Source organism: Symphalangus syndactylus, chromosome 24 (genome assembly GCF_028878055.3).
Source record: "Symphalangus syndactylus isolate Jambi chromosome 24, NHGRI_mSymSyn1-v2.1_pri, whole genome shotgun sequence".
Taxonomy (NCBI): Eukaryota; Metazoa; Chordata; class Mammalia; order Primates; family Hylobatidae; genus Symphalangus; species Symphalangus syndactylus.
In genome coordinates this window covers 22,555,992-22,574,129 of record NC_072446.2, presented here as the reverse complement: position 1 = coordinate 22,574,129, position 18,138 = coordinate 22,555,992, and the positions used below count along the sequence as shown (strand labels likewise).

At 53.2% G+C, this 18,138-nt stretch overlaps 1 protein-coding gene and 1 non-coding gene across 2 annotated transcripts; both read left to right on the top strand.

Moving 5' to 3' along the window:
- Positions 1-744: 744 nt before the first annotated feature.
- Positions 745-851, top strand: LOC129474982 (U6 spliceosomal RNA). The gene has a single exon (XR_008654721.1). It is a non-coding gene; the product is annotated as a U6 spliceosomal RNA (small nuclear RNA).
- Positions 852-6,883: 6,032 nt separating this feature from the next.
- On the top strand, positions 6,884-15,200 carry SNAI1 (snail family transcriptional repressor 1). Its single transcript, XM_055266105.2, has 4 exons — positions 6,884-7,214; positions 7,671-9,148; positions 9,836-10,363; positions 14,185-15,200. The coding sequence occupies exons 2-4, from the start codon at positions 9,067-9,069 to the stop codon at positions 14,367-14,369; spliced, it is 795 nt and encodes a 264-aa protein (XP_055122080.1). The 5' UTR covers positions 6,884-7,214; positions 7,671-9,066; the 3' UTR covers positions 14,370-15,200.
- Positions 15,201-18,138: the final 2,938 nt, after the last annotated feature.

Genomic DNA, 18,138 nt, shown 5'->3' with positions numbered 1-18,138 from the left:
TCCCAGCACTTTGGGAGGCCAAGGCAGGCAGATCACCTGAGGTCAGGAGTTCAAGACCACCCTGGCCAACACGGCAAAAACCCATTTCTAGAAAAAATACAAAAATTAGTTGGGTGCGGTGGCATGTGTCTGTAATCCCAGCTCCTCAGGAGACTGACGCAGGAGAATCACTTGAACCCGGGGAGGTGGAAGTTGCAGTGAGCCGAGATCAAGCCACTGTACTCCAGCCTGGGCAACAGAGCCAGACTCCATCTCAAAAAAAAAAAAAAAAGGGCTTGTAGTAAAAGAAGACATCTTTCTACCCTGCCCTGCTCCTGTCCTCTGAAGCAGCCAGCTTCTTGGATCTCTCAGAGACAGATATTATCTTATTTACTTCTGCACAAAAGGCAGCCTATTACATATGCTATTCATCTGATTTTTTTTTTTTTTTTTTGAGACAGAGTCTTGCTCTGTTGCCCAGCCTGGAGTGCAGTGGCGTGATCTCAGCTCACTGAAAGCTCCGCCTCCGGGTTCATGCCAGTCTCCTGCCTCAGCCTCCTGAGTAGCTGGGACTACAGGCGCTGGCCACCACGCCTGGCTAATTTTTTTGTATTTTTAGTAGAGACGGGGTTTCACCATGTTAGCCAGGATGGTCTTGATCTCTTGACCTTGTGATCCACCCGCCTCGGCCTCCCAAAGTGCTGGGATTACAGGCGTGAGCCACCGCACCCGGCCCATCTGATTTTTTTTAAGAGATGAAGTCCTGTGCTTGCTTCAGCAGCACATACACTAAAATTGGAATGATACACAGAACATTAGCATGGCCCCTATGCAAGGATGACAAACAAATTCATAAAGCAGTGCATATTTTTAATTAAAAAGAGAAAGAAAAAGCTGTGGAGTCTTGCTGTGTCACCCAGGCTGGAGTGCAGTGGCATGATCATAGTTAACTGCACTCTTCACCTCCTGGGCTCAAGGGATCCTCCCACCTCAGCCTCCCAAGTAGCTGGGATTACAGGCATGTGCCACCATGCCCAGCTAATTTTGTATTTCTAGTAGAGACGAGGTTTCTCCATGTTGGTCAGGCTGGTCTCGAACTCCCGACTTCAGGTGATCCATCCACCTTGGCCTCCCAAAGTGCAGGGATTACAGGCGTGAGCCACCACGCCCAGCCGGGCATGAACATTTTAACAGTTGTAAAAGATTCCATTGATGGGCCTGTTTTACACTCAACAGTTCCTCTATCATGGATGACTTTTTTTTTTTTTTTTTTTTTTTTTTTTTTTTTTTGAGATGGAGTCTTGCTCTGTCCCCCAGGCTGGAGTGCAGTGGGGTGATCTTGGCTCACTGCCAGCTCTGCCTATTGGGTTCACGCCATTCTCCTGCCTCAGCCTCCCGTGTAGCTGGGACTATAGGCGCCCACCACCACACCCGGCTAATTTTTTGTATTTTTAGTAGAGACGGGGTTTCACCATGTTAGCCAGGATGGTCTTGACTTCCTGACCTCATGATCTGCCCGCCTTGGCCTCCCAAAGTGCTGGGATTACAGGCGTGAGCCACCGCGCCCAGCCTCATGGACGACTTTTCCTACCCTATTAAAAATTAATCCAGTTGTCCAGATTCATGGCTCACACCCAAATTCCAATACTTTGGGAGGCCGAGGAGGGAGGACTGCTTGAGCCTAGGAGTTCAAGACCAGCCTGGGCAACATAGCGAGACCCAGTCTCTAAAAAATAATAATAATAATAATGCTGATAATACTTGTAAATGATAAAAAATAAAATCAAGATAAAATAAAATAAAATCAAAAATAAAATCAAAGATATTTATTAAAGAATCTTCCTTCCACCCCTGCTGACAGCTACCAGCTACTCCTCAGAGACAGGCACATTACCCTCTCTCCAGAGATTGTTTATATGTCCTAAGAAATATCTGTATAATGGTGTTTCGCACCTTGCTTTTTTTTTTTTTTTTTTTAGACAAAGTCATGCTCTGTTGCCCAGGCTGGAGTGCAGTGGCGCAATCTCTGCAACCTCCACCTCACAGGTTCAAGCCATTCTGCCTCAGCCTCCCAAGTAGCTGGGATTACAGGCACACACCACCGTGCCCAGGTAATTTTTTCTATTTTTAGTAGTGACGGGGTTTTGCCATGTTGGCCAGGCTGGTCTTGAATGCCTGACCTCAGGTGATCCACTTGCCTCATCCTCCCAAAGTGCTGGGATTACAGGCGTGAGCCACTGAGCCCAGATTGCACCTTGCTTTTTAGCACTTAATATCTTGATATGATCTCATTACATCCAGAGCTTTTTCTTTCTTTTCAGGGCAGATGGGTAATGCATTCATTGGTCCCCACATGGCTTCGGCCTGTGTGCAGGAGCCTAGAATACAACTTTGGGATGCTATAGGGACATCCCTGAGGTGAGCCTCCTACATCGAGCCTGGCGCCCAGCAGGTGCTCAGTAAATAGGAATGAAAAGGCTAGCTGTAATACTAGTACTTTGGGAGGATTAGGTGGGAGTTTCGCTTGAGCCCAGGAGTTTGAGACTAGCCCGGGCAACATAGCGAGACCCCCATCTCTAATTTTTAAAATTATAAAAAATAAATAAAATTTTTAAAAGGTTTGTATAGCTTATCTTGGAGCCTCCACCTGTGGGTCATGCCCAACAGACTTAGACCTTGACCCAGAAACTTCCCTTAGAAGCAATTTGTATTCTGAAAGGGTGACTTCACAGAGGGCTTGTTGGATAAGGCCCACGGCTGAATCACTGTTTGTTTTTAGGCAAGTGTGAGGCATTGGAAGAGGTTAAATCCAGGATGAGGATGGTAGTACAGCATTGCCTCATTTATTCAACTTTCTGTAGACAATGTCTTTCTCCTGGTCAAGATTAACTTTCCAACTCCTAATCAATTCATTCACTGATAATGATCTAATCAACAGCAGCCAACAGCCTAATAAACAAAGAGCTCTTAGAAATTAAGAAGTTCATTTACTGGAAGGACATGCAGGATTTTAAAAAAGGAAAGAAATTAAGTTCATCAATTTGGCGACCAAAGGACATGAAGCAATAGTTCAGAACACAGAGAAACAGAAATGGCTTTGGTGTATGTAAAAAACGCTCCACCCTGCCGGGCGCGGTGGCTCACAGCTGAGCATGGTGGCTCATGCCTGTAATCCCAGCACTTTGGGAGGCTGAGGCGGGTGGATCACCTGAGGTTGGGAGTTCGAGACCAGCCTGACCAACATGGAGAAACCTCATCTCTACTAAAAATACATAATTAGGCGGGCGTGGTGGCACATGCCTGTAATCCCAGCTACATGCGAGGGTGAGGCAGGAGAATCGCTTGAACCTGGGAGGCGGAGGTTGTGGTGAGCCGAGATCACACCATTGCACTCCGGCCTGGGCAACAACAGTGAAACTCTGTCGCAAAAAAAAAAAAAAAAAAGCTCCACCCTAGTCATGTGAAATGCAAATGACAACAGGAGATCCCATTTTCCCTTATCAGACAGGCAAAGATAAAAAAGTTAAAGGCCAGCAAGGTGGCTCATGACTGTAATCCCGGTACTTTGGGAGGCTGAGGCAGGTGAATCACTTAAGCTAAGGAGTTTGAGACCAGCCTAGACAACATGGCAAAACCTCAGCTCTACAAAAAAAAAAAAAAAAAAAAAAAAGACAATTAGTCGGATGTGATGCCTCGCACCTGTATTCCCAGCTACTCTGGAGGCTGAGGTGGGAGGATCACTTGAGCCTGGGAGGCGGTGGTTGCAGTGAGCAGGGATTGTGCCATGGCACTCCAGCCTGGGTGACAGAGTGAGACTGTCTCAAAAAATAAAAAATAGGGTCAGGTGTGGTGGCTCATGCCTGTAGGCCTGTAGTCCTAGCTGCTCAGGAGGCTGAGGTAGGAGAATCACTTGAGCCCAGGAGATGGAAGCTGCAGTGGGTTATGATCATGCCACTGCACTCCAGCCTGGGCAACATAGCAAGAACCTGTCTCAAAAAATAAAAACAAAAAGACAATACTCTGTGTTGGGCAACTTTTGATAAGGGGCCCTCAACTCCCTGCTAGTGGGAGTATAATTCAGTTTAATCTTTTTGGATGACATTCGGACAAATGTATCAACATTTTATATAACATACCATTTGATCTGGAGTGCAAAGATGTGTGTAGAGGGCATTCATTGAAATTGCCACATTATTTGTAGTAGCCAATAAATTGCAATCTAACCTAAATATATATATATATTTAAAGACAGGATCTCACTCTGTTGCCCAAGCTGGAGTGCAGTGGTGTGATCTTGGCTCATGGACACCTCTACCTCCCAGGCTCAAGTGATCCTCCCACCTCAGCCTCCCGAGTAGCTAGGACGACAGGCACGTAACCTGCCTATTTTTTGTTTTGTTTTGTTTTGTTTTGTTTGAGACAGGGTCTTGCTATATTGCCCGGGCTTGTCTCAAACTTCTGGGCTCAAGTGATCCTCCCACCTTGACCTCCCAAAGCGCTGGGATTACAGGTGTGAGCCACCACGCACTGCCCATGCACATATTAATATATACATAGGCCATCCCTGGAAGGTCATACAAGACACTGGTTTAAAAAAAAAAAAAGATTGCTTTGGGGAGGGAAAAGGAGATCTGGAATGGAGGGAGACTCTTCTTTTAGTTGGGTAACTGTAAATCACATTATTTAGCTACTGGTTTTACTTCTAGTGGGAGATTGGCACCTGCAGAAAAATGCAGGCGTCTATTCAGATGTACCTTCTTTCCAGAAGCCTTTCGTGGGCACACTAGGTATTCCCAGATTGCCCTCCCGACAGTTATACCAGCCTTCACCTCCCTGAGAGGCGCGTGCCCCATGCACCCCGCGACGATTGCAGGGAGGCGCCTTGGCCAGCAGAGGGCGCCAGAGGACCGCGCCCCAGGCCTGGGGCGGGACCCCTCGTGCGGGGAGCTGGGGAGGGCCTGGCCCTGCCAGGTCCGAGGCCACCTAGGCCGCAGATGTCGCCCATTTCCGGGAGGACCTGACCCCACAGTATCAAAAGTGTCACCTCGCCTTCTACAAAGGGAGCTGGTCTGCGGCCGAGAGGCCTGGCCCGAAGCCTCCTCTCACCTCATGGTCTCCGACGCCTGCAGGAGGAGGGAGTGGGGCCAGGGCGGGCCTGGAGGGGGCAGCGGGGACAATTCGATCCGATCTGAACAAGGCCCCTCGCCTCTGCGTTGCCTCCCACCCCCATGCCCCGCGCAGGTGCCCGACCGCTGAAGGAAAGTGGAAAGCGGGAGGCCCAGGCAGTGGCTGCCTACAAGTACTTGATTGAGCCCCCGTTACGTGCTTTGAAGAAAACAGAATAAGGCAATGAAAGAGAAAGCTGGGCTGGGCGCGGTGGCTCACTCCTGTAATCCCACCAAGTTGGGAGGCTAAGGTGGGAGGATCAGTTGAGCCGCAGAGTTTGAGACTAGCCTGGGCAACATAGCGGGACCCCATCTCTACAAAAAATAAATTAGCCAGGCATGGTAGCGCATCTCAGTGAAAAAAGGGGGAAAAAAAGAAAAAAGAAGGTGGGTGCTGGGGCAAGGGTGGGTCCTACTTTGGCTAGGGTGATCAGGGAAGGCTCCCCTGAGGAAGTGACTTACATTTTTTGTGTTAAATATATTATTCATACCTAAAAGTGTTTAAATTGTCTCTGTACACTACAATGTCATGAAGATATGGTAAAATAAATAGTCTATGTACAGTAGAAAGACTAACAATAAGGCCGGGCGCGGTGGCTCAAGCCTGTAATCCCAGCACTTTGGGAGGCCGAGGCGGGCGGATCACGAGGTCAGGAGATCGAGACCATCCTGGCTAACACGGTGAAACCCCGTCTCTACCAAAAATACAAAAAATTAGCCGGGCATGTTGGCGGGCGCCTGTAGTCCCAGCTACTCGGGAGGCTGAGGCAGGAGAATGGCGTGAACCCGGGAGGCGGAGCTTGCAGTGAGCCGAGATTGCGCCACTGCACTCCAGCCTGGGCGACAGAGCGAGACTCCGTCTCAAAAAAAAAAAAAAAAAAGACTAACAATAAAGATCCCTCCCTGACTAGGAAACAGATCATTACCAAAATTCTAGAAGCTTCATGTGCAGCCTGTTCTTGCCTCCCCTCCTCACCAGCCACTCTTCAGAATTTTATATCAAACATCTCCTTGCAGCCAGCATAGTGGCTCACCCCTGTAATCCCAGCACTTTGGCAGGCTGAGCTCAGGAGTTCCAGGCTGCAGTGAGCCGTGATCGTGCCACTGCACTCCAGCCTGGGTGACAGAGCAAGACCCTGTCTCAAAAACAAAACAAAAAAACACTTCTTTGCTTTTCTTTCTAATTCTACAACCCCCACAAACATTACTAAATAATATAGCGTTTCATTTGCCTGCTTCAGAACCTCGTATAAATCCAAATAACTGTGCATTTGTTTGTGACCTCTGCTCAACGTTGTGTTTTGAGATTTATCCCTGTTGCTGCATGGAGTTGTAGTTCATTTTTATTGCTGTATAGTATTCTATTACAGGATTGCACCAGGGTTCATTAATCCAGTCTACTGTTTATAAACATTTGTGTTGTATCCAGTTTTGTTTTTGTTTTTGCTTTTTTTGCTATTAGGAATGAGGGTGCAATGAATATCCTTTTTTGTTTTTTTGGGGTTTGGGCTGGACAACAGTTCTTTACCTTGCTTGGTTGCTCATTATAATCCCCAGGGGAGTTTTTTAAAATGCTGATGCCAGAGGCCCCACCCAGACTAATTAAATCAAGATGTGGGTGGGGGTGGGGCAGGCCGAGGCTTAGGTGTTTTAATCCTTCCCTATGAGGATCTAATGTGCTGCCAGAGCTGAGAACCCCTGGGATGCAGTTGGTTTGAGGGCAGACTTGTCAACTGCAGCCCCTAGGATGCAGTTGGCTTGAGGACAGACAGGGAGAGGAGTCACCTGTTGCTGGCTGATGCCAAACTTTTCCAAAGTGACTATGCCCACCGACCCTCTCGCCAGCTCTCACCTCCTCATCAACTCTTAATAGTGACCAAATTTTTCCTTGTCCTTCTGATGGGTGTGAAATGGCAGCTCACTGTGGCTTGAATTTGCCATTTCTCTCTTTACTAAACGAGGCTAAGCAGTTGGTGAAGTTGTTGCTGAAATAAAGAATGAAAGGAAGCCAGCGTGAAGATCTAGGAGCAAAAGACGTAGGGGAGAGGAGGAAGAGCGACAGGTGCCAAGGTGGGAAAGGTCTGGGATGTTGGAGGAACAGAAGGAAGGCTGGGGGCGGGATCCTTGTGCATGGGGGAGGGAGAGAGGCTCAAGCCAAGGTCAGCCGGGGTCAGGGCAGCGGGGCCGAGTTGGCCGAGGAGAGGACTTTGGCTTTTACTCTGCGACAGGCGCATAGGAGGGTTTGAGCAGAGGAGGGGTGATCTGGCCTCACTCTGGCTTCAAGCAGAGGATCCTGATTGGAGCTAAATTGACACGGGACGGGGAGTATTCCGCCTAATGACTGCTGCTTACTGCCTCTGTCTCCCACCCTACTCCCCACTCTCCAGCTAGAACCAGGGGAGGACGATTTTGTTCACGGCTGTTACAGCCGGCACCAAGTGACTAAACAGACAATAGTTCTGCCCTTCAGGTTGTTGGTGGGGTTGGTGTGGGGTGCTTATAGGTTTTTATCGTCTTCCTTCACAGGTGGAAACAAGAACGGTGAGACCTGTGAGGTTTATTTCAGCGCCACCCCCCGGGCCCGGTACGCCTCCCGGGGAAGCTGGGGTGGGGGTGCAGCTGCCCCTCACTTGGGCCCACCCCACATGCACTCAGTCAGGGCTCCTGTGGAGCTGTGTTAGAGCCTTTAGACACAAGATCGAGGATCTTCACGGGGTGAGGAGACACGCCCGGCCCATCCCTTCCTTCTCCCGCCAGCCTACAGGGATCTTTTTCAACGAAACTCTAACCAGGTCCCTCCTCAGCTGAAAATCCTTCGGTGGCTCCCCAGTGCCCTTGGGGCAAAGTCCAAACTCCTACGAGGCCCTGGGGCCCAGCACATCTGACCACTCCGGGCATGCCCACCCCACCCCATCCCTGGAAGCTGCTCTCTAGGAGTTTACTCTGAAGCAGTTGCCACTTCTTCCCTCGGGCCTTTTCCCTTGATAATTCTTCACTTCCTCTGGGAAGTCACCCCGACCCCCTGTCAGGTGACCCGCCTCTTAACGGTCGCCGCGTCCCGTCTCTCCCCCACCAAAGCACACTTCCCTTTGCATTGTAATTGTCTGTTTACTTCGTCTGTCTCCCTCACTGGACCAGGAGTTACCCTTCGGGAGAGGCCCTGAGTGTCCTGTCCGGGGCTGTGCCCTGGCCCCAGGTACAGTGCCCCACACGTGCTGGGCGCTCCGTAAACACTGGATAAGGGAAGGAACGGGCGCTCTTCGCTAGCTGGGCCAGGCTGCTTTGCAAAAAGGCCGTGGCATTTCGCGCCGCCAAGAGCCACGTGCGGTGTCCGTTTCCTCGCTTCCTCCCCAGCAATGTGCATTTCCCTGGTCAAAGCCACGCTCTCCAGGCGCCAGCTGGGCGGAGGAAATTTCCGCCCCCTCCCAAGCCCGAGGCGGGGGCGGGCGTCGGAAGGTCAGGTGTCCCGGCCGGCGCGCAGCGCCAGGGGGCGTCAGAAGCGCTCCGACCACGGGGCGCTGAGCGGGTGGGCGCGCGGCGTCCTGCCGGGGTCCCCACCTCGCAGGGGCCTCGCTTCGCTCGACGTCCCGCCCCGGACAGCCCCAGCACGGGGGACGACCCGCGCTGCGCCAGCGAACCCCGCCTCGAAGGAGTCCCCGCCCGGGCTCCCAGCGCCACGCGGCGCGAGCCCGGCCAGCCCCCGGCGCACCTGCTCGGGGAGTGGCCTTCGGCGGAGACGAGCCTCCGATTGGCGCGGAGGTGACAAAGGGGCGTGGCAGATAAGGCCCCTCCCCTCCCACCCCCCTGGAGTATTTAAGGGAGTTGGCGGCGCTGCTGCACTTATTGCGCCGCGGCACGGCCTAGCGAGTGGTTTTTCTGCGCTACTACTGCGCTACTCGGCGACCCCAGTGCCTCGGCCACCATGCCGCGCTCTTTCCTCGTCAGGAAGCCCTCCGACCCCAATCGGAAGCCTAACTACAGCAAGCTGCAGGACTCTAATCCAGGTGCGTTTGAGGGGTGCTGGGCTCCAGGAGGTTTGGGGGAGACAGGCGAAGGCTGCGTGGGGGGCATCTGAGGGAGGCGGCCTGCCTGAGCCAGGATCGAGTCACAGGATGTTTTGTGGAGCATTGCGGGCTCGGGCTCGGGAGACCGCGCAGGTGGGTCCCCAGTCCTGGGGATCTGTCTGGGTGGTTGGGGGAGTGCCGTGTAGAGTGCAGGGGTGTTGCGCTTGGGGGGCCTTTGTAGCCTGCGAGAGGCGGAGGAGCTCCGCGAGAGGGGAAGGAGAGGAGGCCTGTGTCAGGAGGGCCCTCTGGACGCTGCTGGGGAGAGTCCGGAGTCCAGAGGGTTGAGGGGAGGGGTGGGGAGACTAGATGTGTGTGAGGAGGGGGATTGGGGCAGGGTGGTGGCTCCGGGACTGGGGTGATGGGGTTCTGGCGTCAGGCTGGGGATTTGGGACTTAGGAGAGGGAGATCTGGAAATGACCCCCTTCAACTGGGGTCCTACGTGTGAGAGACTCAGATTGGGTGACCTGGGTGAGGAGGACAGGAACTTGCTCTGTCCTGTGGATAATTTTTTTGATCTAATTATGTATTGAGAATCAGCTCCACTCAGCCGCTGGCCAGCGGTGGGCTCATGTTTGTTGATTGAGTGAATGATTTAATTAACGCCTGACTCTGCTTTTTCTCCCTCAGAGTTTACCTTCCAGCAGCCCTACGACCAGGCCCACCTGCTGGCAGCCATCCCACCTCCGGAGATCCTCAACCCCACCGCCTCGCTGCCAATGCTCATCTGGGACTCTGTCCTGGCGCCCCAAGCCCAGCCAATTGCCTGGGCCTCCCTTCGGCCCCAGGAGAGTCCCAGGGCGGCAGAGCTGACCTCCCTGTCAGATGAGGACAGTGGGAAAGGCTCCCAGCCCCCCAGCCCACCCTCCCCGGCTCCTTCGTCCTTCTCTTCTACTTCAGCCTCTTCCTTGGAGGCCGAGGCCTATGCTGCCTTTCCAGGCTTGGGCCAAGTGCCCAAGCAGCTGGCCCAGCTCTCTGAGGCCAAGGATCTCCAGTCTCGAAAGGCCTTCAACTGCAAATACTGCAACAAGGAATACCTCAGCCTGGGTGCCCTCAAGATGCACATCCGAAGCCACACGCTGCCCTGCGTCTGCGGAACCTGCGGGAAGGCCTTCTCTAGGCCCTGGCTGCTACAAGGCCATGTCCGGACCCACACTGGTAAGTGCCTCTCCAGGCGCCCCCCACCGTTGCTCTCTCTGGCAGCTTTTGTGAATCCGGGCTTGCTGTTCTCGTTCCCAAAGTTGTGGACACTGAGGCCCCGAGTCTTCTAACTTCTAGCTCAAGTTCCGGGGCCTGGCTCTCTGGAAACGTTTGGCAGAAGCGTTCTTCATCAGCTAAGGGGATGGGCAAAGCAGACACCTTCCCAATCCCCTGCAGCCTGTTTCTCAGCCAAATGGATTGGAGCTGGATATGGGAAAGGTGCAACCAACACCTTGCTGTGGGGGCCAGGTGTGAAGGGGCCCTCCCGGCCCCACCCTCTCCCGGGTCCGCCCCCTCCCTAGCCAGACAGGATGTTGTCAGACCCCCCACCTGGCTCTGAATCCTTCTTTGAGAACTTTCTCAAAGCTTAGGCTGATGTTTCTCTTCTGTGAGCCTCATTTTCTCTTTCAAATGGGCATGAGAACAGCTTGTGGGGTTTCTGTACAGGCTAAATGCGGGAATGCATATGGGAAGCACCTGGCAAAGTGCCGGGTACCTGCTAAACTCACAAAAAATGGTTCCTTGACATTTGCTCTGCTTCCCTGCTGTGTGACTTTGGGCAAGCAACTTAACCTCTCTGAGCCGCAGGGTTGAACTATGATAGCCTATGTTTTAGAGAGTGGCTGTAAAGGTGGCTAATCACTTTATAGTAATTTATTATACCCGAGTGGTTCACAGGTCGGCTTCCCCACCCCCACTCAATCCTAGCACACAGACCAGGAAACGGCATCTTTGGGGCAGAAAACAAATCACATCTTTCGAAAATTTACTAAATGTGTAGAAAACTTTCTGGACATGGAGAAAAGATAGAGCTTTTTAGAACTTGAACGGTGGCAGGGCCGGGCGCGGTGGCTCACGCTTGTAATCCCAGCACTTTGGGAGGCCGAGGCAGGCGGATCACGAGGTCAGGAGATCGAGACCACGGTGAAACCCCGTCTCTACCAAAAATACAAAAAAAAAATTAGCCGGGCGTGGTGGCGGGCACCTGTAGTCCCAGCTACTCGGATAGGCTGAGGCAGGAGAATGGCGTGAACCCGGGAGGAGGAGCTTGCAGTGAGCCGAGATCGCGCCACTGCACTCCAGCCTGGGTAACAGAGCAAGACTCCGTCTCAAAAAAAAAAAAAAAAAAAAAAGAACTTGAACGGTGGCAGCCACTGTGCCTGGAGCTGCTCTTTGGAGAGTGACAGTTGAGGGAGAAGATTCCACGGGGTTCAAGCTGGCCAGGTTCTGCCATTTCCTGGCCCGGCGCCTGACCTCTGAGTGGTGAGGGCCAGTGAGGTGTCCGGGAGGACTGGCATTTCGCGGGCTTTATTGGCATCTTATTCGACTAAGACTACCCATTTCTCTTCCTTCGTGCACCAGTAGCCCTGATTTTAACATGTAAAGGTCCAACTGCCTGGCCTCCTGCCCAGCTCACAGGGCTCTATTTTGGGAGAGTTGAACCCCTCAGGGTGCTGCCGTCCTGCCCGCCTCTCTCGCCTCCCATCCGGACATTATTTTAATGTAAAGTCATGGCTGAGACACAGAAATCCCCTTGAAATGTATCATTGCGGTCCTCATTGACTCCCATTGTGTGCCTTAATGGTGGGCCCAGTGGGTGGGGGCTGGGAGGGGTGGAGCAGGTGCATGGGGCAGCGGTGCCCAGCACCTGTTCCAGTCACAGCTGCTGGCCCACTGCGTGACAGGCCCCTTTAATCCGGGGGTATCGCATGTACAGTGCCCCCCTCGGCACCCTTTGTCCCCGCCGGCCTGGTGCCGATTTCACACTTGCCAGGAGTACCATGAAGGCGTCTGGGGGCCGAGGGATCCGAGGAGTGGGGGTCTGTGCCTCCTGCGTGTGCACACAGCCCCTGCCCCCAGCCCATCATGTCCTAGACTGTCTCCTTCCCCTTTTGTTGGGGTTCAGGTCTCATCACACTTTGAGCACCTACTGTGCAGGAGGTGTAGTGCTCAGGACTTCACCAACAGCCCTGGGAAGGGAAGGGAGGTGCCGTCATAACTCCGGTCTTACAAATGGACTCCAGCCCCTTTTCCAGATCTCCAGAGTCAGCCCTTAGTTCACAAGGGTGAACTTACCCTTCTCATTCACATGAAGACTTAGAATGCAGTCAACAAACCCCTCAGGCGTGGTGTGCGGAGGCTGCTGAGTAATGGCAGAGTGCAGTAGTGCTCAGGCACCCCTCCCCCAATCCTCTATGTCCCCCACCCTTTGGAGTGGCGAGTTTCCATTTCTGCCCCATGAGACTGAGTCCAGCTTTCAGGCGCTCCATAAGTCCCTATTGAATTCATAGGTCCCATTGGAGCCATCCTCTGGACTCCCTCCTACCCTGGTAGCTCAGTGTGGCACCCTAGGCACCCAGGAGGTGATGGAAAGAATTCACTCTCAGCTCTTAAATTCCATCCAGCGCTGGGATTTCATGGGTGGGCCCTGGCCTTGCGGGCACATCAGACTGGGCGTGAGGGGATTGGAGAATTGCATGTTTTTAAAAAAGACTATTCAGTATTATAGAATAGTGTCTAGCACATAGTAGGAGCTCAATAGATTAAAAAAAAATTATAGACAGGGTCTTGCTTTATCACCTACGCTTGTCTCAAGCTCCTGGCTTCAAGCAATCCCGCCTCACTCGGCCTCCCAGAGTGATGGGATTACAAGCGTGAGCCACCACACCCAGCCTCAATAGATTTTTGTTTAATGAGTTACTGTTACGACCTTTTATTTGGAAAATGCTGCATCCCCCAGAAAAAAACAAATCAACATTATTGGTGTTTTTGGAACTATAGCTTTTTGGTTGGAGCAGGGATTGTTACAAGGCATGAGTGAGGGGGCAGACTCCTCTGAGGCCTTTTTAATTTTTGAAACAGACTTATTTATTGTCTAAGGGCTTGTTGAGGACTTACTGGGCACCCGGTTCCGTGTGCTTTTCCCAACAAAGCCTTGGCCAGGCAGATGGTGTGTCAGGGGCACAGGTTTCTGTGGCCTCTTGGGTGGTAGAAAGGGGCCCAGGCCCTGGGCTGGGGCTTAGAATGGACTCAAAGGAGGCCCCTGCCCTTATGGGACTCAGCCTGATTGGAGAACAGACAAGGAGATTTGGGATTACAGCACAGGAGGTGGGGTGGTGAAGAAAGCAGGCTGCTGGCCGGGCCCCAGGAGTGGCCTAACCAGCTTGGAGGTGGGGGTGGGGAAGCCTCTTAAGGCTGACTCTGGCTTTGGCCCCCAACAAAGTAAATCAAGGAATGACTCCAGGACTGATCGTAAGGACACCAGTCACATCCTCCCTTGACTGAAGGCAGTAAGGACAGTGGGTGAAATGAGAGGCTTTGGGGTCCTGCCAGGGGACCCTGAACATGCTACTTCTGGGCCTCAGTTTCACTGTCTCTGAAATGAGGACCACAGTAGGATCAAGTGACAGTAGGACGAATCAGTAAAGGTGTTCAGTCATTGTTGACCACTTCGCACGTCCCTGCGGGATGTGGATGAGTACTGTACCCTGTCTTCTGTCACTTACCAACCCCTATGAGTTGGGGGTGAATAGCCCCATTTTACAGGTGGGAAAATGGAGGCTCAGAGAAGCCAGACAACTTGCCCAGAGTTGCACAGTGGGAAGCAGCAGAGCTCCGTCAATTCACGGCCTTTGGACCCTGACTGTCTGTTTGACTGAGGCCTGGCTTTCCTGGGATCGTGGGATTCTTTCAGGGTTTGGGGTATGCGGGGAGGGATTCCCATCACTGCCAGCCATTGTCCCACAGCTCACTCTGCCTTTCTGGCGTTCTCTTCCCAGGCGAGAAGCCCTTCTCCTGTCCCCACTGCAGCCGTGCCTTCGCTGACCGCTCCAACCTGCGGGCCCACCTCCAGACCCACTCGGATGTCAAGAAGTACCAGTGCCAGGCGTGTGCTCGGACCTTCTCCCGAATGTCCTTGCTCCACAAGCACCAAGAGTCCGGCTGCTCAGGATGTCCCCGCTGACCCTCGAGGCTCCCTCTTCTTCTCCATACCTGCCCCCTGCCTGACAGCCTTCCCCAGCTCCAGCAGGAAGGACCCCACATCCTTCTCACTGCCATGGAATTCCCTCCTGAGTGCCCCACTTCTGGCTGCATCAGCCCCACAGGACTTTGATGAAGACCATTTTCTGGTTCTGTGTCCTCTCCCTGGGCTCTGGAAGAGGCCTTCCCGAGGCCATTTCTGTGGAGGGAGGGCAGCTGGCCCCCAGCCCCGGGGGATTCCTGAGCTGGCCTGTCTGCGTGGGTTTTTGTATCCAGAGCTGTTTGGATACAGCTGCTTTGAGCTACAGGACAAAGGCTGACAGACTCATTGGGAAGCTCCCACCCCACTCAGGGGACCCCACTCCCCTCACACACACCCCTCCACAAGGAACCCTCAGGCCACTCTCCACGAGGTGTGACTAACTATGCAATAATCCACCCCCAGGTGCAGCCCCTGGGCCTGCGGAGGCGGTGGTAGACTAGAGTCTGAGATGCCCCGAGCACAGGCAGCTATTTCAGCCTCCCGTTTGGCGGGGTGGCACCTGTTTCCCGGGCAATTTAACAATGTCTGAAAAGGGACTGTGAGTAATGGCTGTCACTTGTCGGGGGCCCAAGTGGGGTGCTCTGGTCTGACCGATGTGTCTCCCAGAACTATTTTGGGGGCCCAACAGGTGGGCCTGGGAGGAAGATGTTTACATTTTTAAAGGTACACTGGTATTTATATTTCAAACATTTTGTATCAAGGAAACGTTTTGTATAGTTATATGTACAGTTTATTGATATTCAATAAAGCAGTTAATTTATATATTAAAAAGTCTTTGGTGTCATAGAGGAGTGGGTATTTTGAAAGGTCTTTGGTAAGGCAGGAGGGGACAGGAATTCCTGAAGCTTAGATATTTCTGACACAGCCTTAAATCTTGTCCTTGGAAACATCATAGGGCTTTGGAGTCCTGGGTGTCACTGTCAGGGACCTTAGGAGACTGCGTTTTCCCCTTGGCCTGGGTGTCCTGTCTGCTGGTGTTTGAGCCAGCGGCATCCATACGAGCTCTTCACTTATACACTGTGGCTCTTTACTTTCTCATTCTTGAATTTTGAAGCTGATCTGGCCCACGGGGTGCAAAGCTGGCTTCCTGGGTCTTATCAACTAGGCAGGCTGCAAAGCTCTGCCCCAGGACTGCAGGTCTTTTGGGGTGGGATTGTCCGCTTCCCCCAGATGTGAGTGGAATGCGACCAAGGAGACAGAGGATGTCCTTCCTGTTTCCAAGGGCTCTAGGCCCCCTCGGGCCTCCTTGTCAGTCCCACACCTCCGTCTTGCTGCTGGGTACCAAATGGCCTTTGATGCAAGGAAATTGGCTGGCTGGAGCCAGTAGGGTGAGAAGCCAGGCCAAAGGGTAGGGGTCACTCCGCTTCCTGCTTGAGGACGGCGGGACGGTCAGCTTGCGTCTTGGGCTAGGGTAATTCATTCCCCGCCGGCCGATGGTGGTGACCTCACCACTGGGGGCCTCCTGGGGCCAGGAGAAAATGAGTGTCCTTTTTGAACACAAAAGGTGCTGGAGGTGCCAGTTTCCTGCGAGGAGCTGAGGCGTCCCAGAGCTTCGGAGCCCCAGAGTCAGGCTGGGGGTGGGGGAGCTTCATGTTCCAAAGGAGAGATGATTCTTTCTTCTAAACAGGAAATGGTGACCCGCAGGCCGGGAGCAGCCCTTAATGACTTGCAGCTTTCCTCCCAAAAGGAAAAAAAAAACGTTCTCTAACAATCGCCAAATTGTGGCCTGCCTCCCTGAAGGGAAGTTAGGGAGTTGGGGGGATGGGGGTTGGGCATCCATGAGCTGGAGGCCTACTGTGTCCTGGGTCCCTGCGGGTCCCTCTAGGTCATCTCCATCCACCCACAGTAGGTGCTGAATGAATGATTTCGTGACTTCACATGATCCCTGGGGGTCGGGCCTCTGGAAAATGAGGCACAGAGGTGGGTTTGCCTGAGGTCACCAAGCCCGGCCCCTCGGGTCATCCTGGGAGTTAGGTAGGCTGGGCTCACGCCCCTGACTCTCAGGGCACTTGGAGCAAGGCTCTCTTCCTCTGGGGGCCCCAGTTTCTGCCTCTATAAAACAGGGTGACAGTAGTGCCTTCCTCTCGGAGACCGTACAGAGGCATTCATTCATTCAGGGGTTTCGAGGGCACCATGTGTGCCAGGCCCTGTTCCAGGCCCTGGGGTTACAGCCGTGAACAAGACAGACCATCCCTGCACTCATGGGACGTATGTTCTGGTCGGGGAGAGAGAAAACAAACAAGTGATTAAATAAACAAGCCGCTTTTCTACAGCGATGGTGCCAGGACAGAATGAAAGAGTGCCAGGCACTAGAGAACAACGGGGTGGGGCTCCCCAGGCCAAGGCGGTGAGAGCCCTGGAAGAGCTGAATTCCAGCCCGGACCTGAAGGAGGAGAAAGATGCCGGCAGGGAAGGATCTGGGGGAAGGAATAGCAAGCCTGCTGGAATGTGCTGCCCCCATGAGAAAGACCAGGATGGCGGAGGGACTGGGAAGACAGGGTGGGAGAGGAGAGTGGGCCCAGCTCTGCAGAGCTTGTGGTGCTAAGCAGGTGGGAATTTTGTCTAAGCCCCTAGGGCAGCCACTGGAGCTCTAAAGCAGGAGAGTGCTGAGGCCTGCTGTACCTTTCCTACAAAGATCTCCCTGGCTGCTGGGGAGAATGGATCTCAGGGGTCCAGGAGGAGAAAGACAAAGGCAGGGAGACCATGAGAAAGCCAGAGGGAGCCGGGCGCGGTGGCTCACGCTTGTAATCCCAGCACTTTGGGAGGCCGAGGCGGGCGGATCACGAGGTCAGGAGATCGAGACCGCAGTGAAACCCCGTCTCTACTAAAAATACAAAAAATTAGCCGGGCGTGGTGGCAGGCGCCTGTAGTCCCAGCTACTCGGAGAGGCTGAGGCAGGAGAATGGCGTGAACCCGGGAGGCGGAGCTTGCAGTGAGCCAAGATCGCGCCACTGCACTCCAGCCTGGGCGACAGAGCGAGACTCCGTCTCAAAAAAAAAAAAAAAAAAAAGAAAGCCAGAGGGAACCAGGCACCATGGCTCATTTGGGAGGCCGAGACAGGCAGATCACCTGAGGCTAGGAATTCAAGACCAGCCTGGCTAACATGGCAAAACCCCGTCTCTACTAAAATAAAAAATTAGCCGGATGTGGTGGGGCATATGCCTGTAGTCCCAGCTACTTGGGAAGCTGAGGCAGGAGAATCGCTTGAGGTCGGGAGCTGAGATCTCGCCACTGCACTCCAGCCTGGGTCACAGAATGAGACCTTGTCTCAAAAAAACAAAACAAAAAAAGGGCCAGAGGGGAGGGAGGAGGGAGGGAAGGGAGGGAGGAGGGAGGGAAGGGAGGGAGGATGGTGGCCTGGCTCAGGGTGTTGATGGCCTTGGAGATGAATCCTGTATTTAAGAAACCTGTGGCAGTTGTGGCCACCCAGCCCATGGCCCAGCACACCTGAGCCCTAGTGAGTAAGAGTTATTTAGAATTATTATCTGGGGAAGCTGGGCATGGCGGTTCACATCTGTGTAGTCCTAGCTATTTGGAGGCTGAAGTGTGAGGATCGCTGGAGCCCAGGAGTCCAAGGCCAGCCTGGACAACACAGCGAGACATTGTCTCTACAAAAAAATTTAAAAATTGGCCAGGCGAGGTGGCTCACGCCTGTAATCCCAGCACTTTGGGAGGCCAAGGTGGGGCAGATCACTTGAGGCCAGGAGTT

Bases quoted from the DNA above. Each gene is read 5' to 3' on its own strand.
- SNAI1 (XM_055266105.2), top strand. From the start codon at position 9,067: ATGCCGCGCTCTTTCCTCGTCAGGAAGCCCTCCGACCCCAATCGGAAG. The intron at 9,149-9,835 runs GTGCGTTTGAGG...TTTCTCCCTCAG, and splicing joins GCTGCAGGACTCTAATCCAG to AGTTTACCTTCCAGCAGCCC. The intron at 10,364-14,184 runs GTAAGTGCCTCT...TTCTCTTCCCAG, and splicing joins CCATGTCCGGACCCACACTG to GCGAGAAGCCCTTCTCCTGT.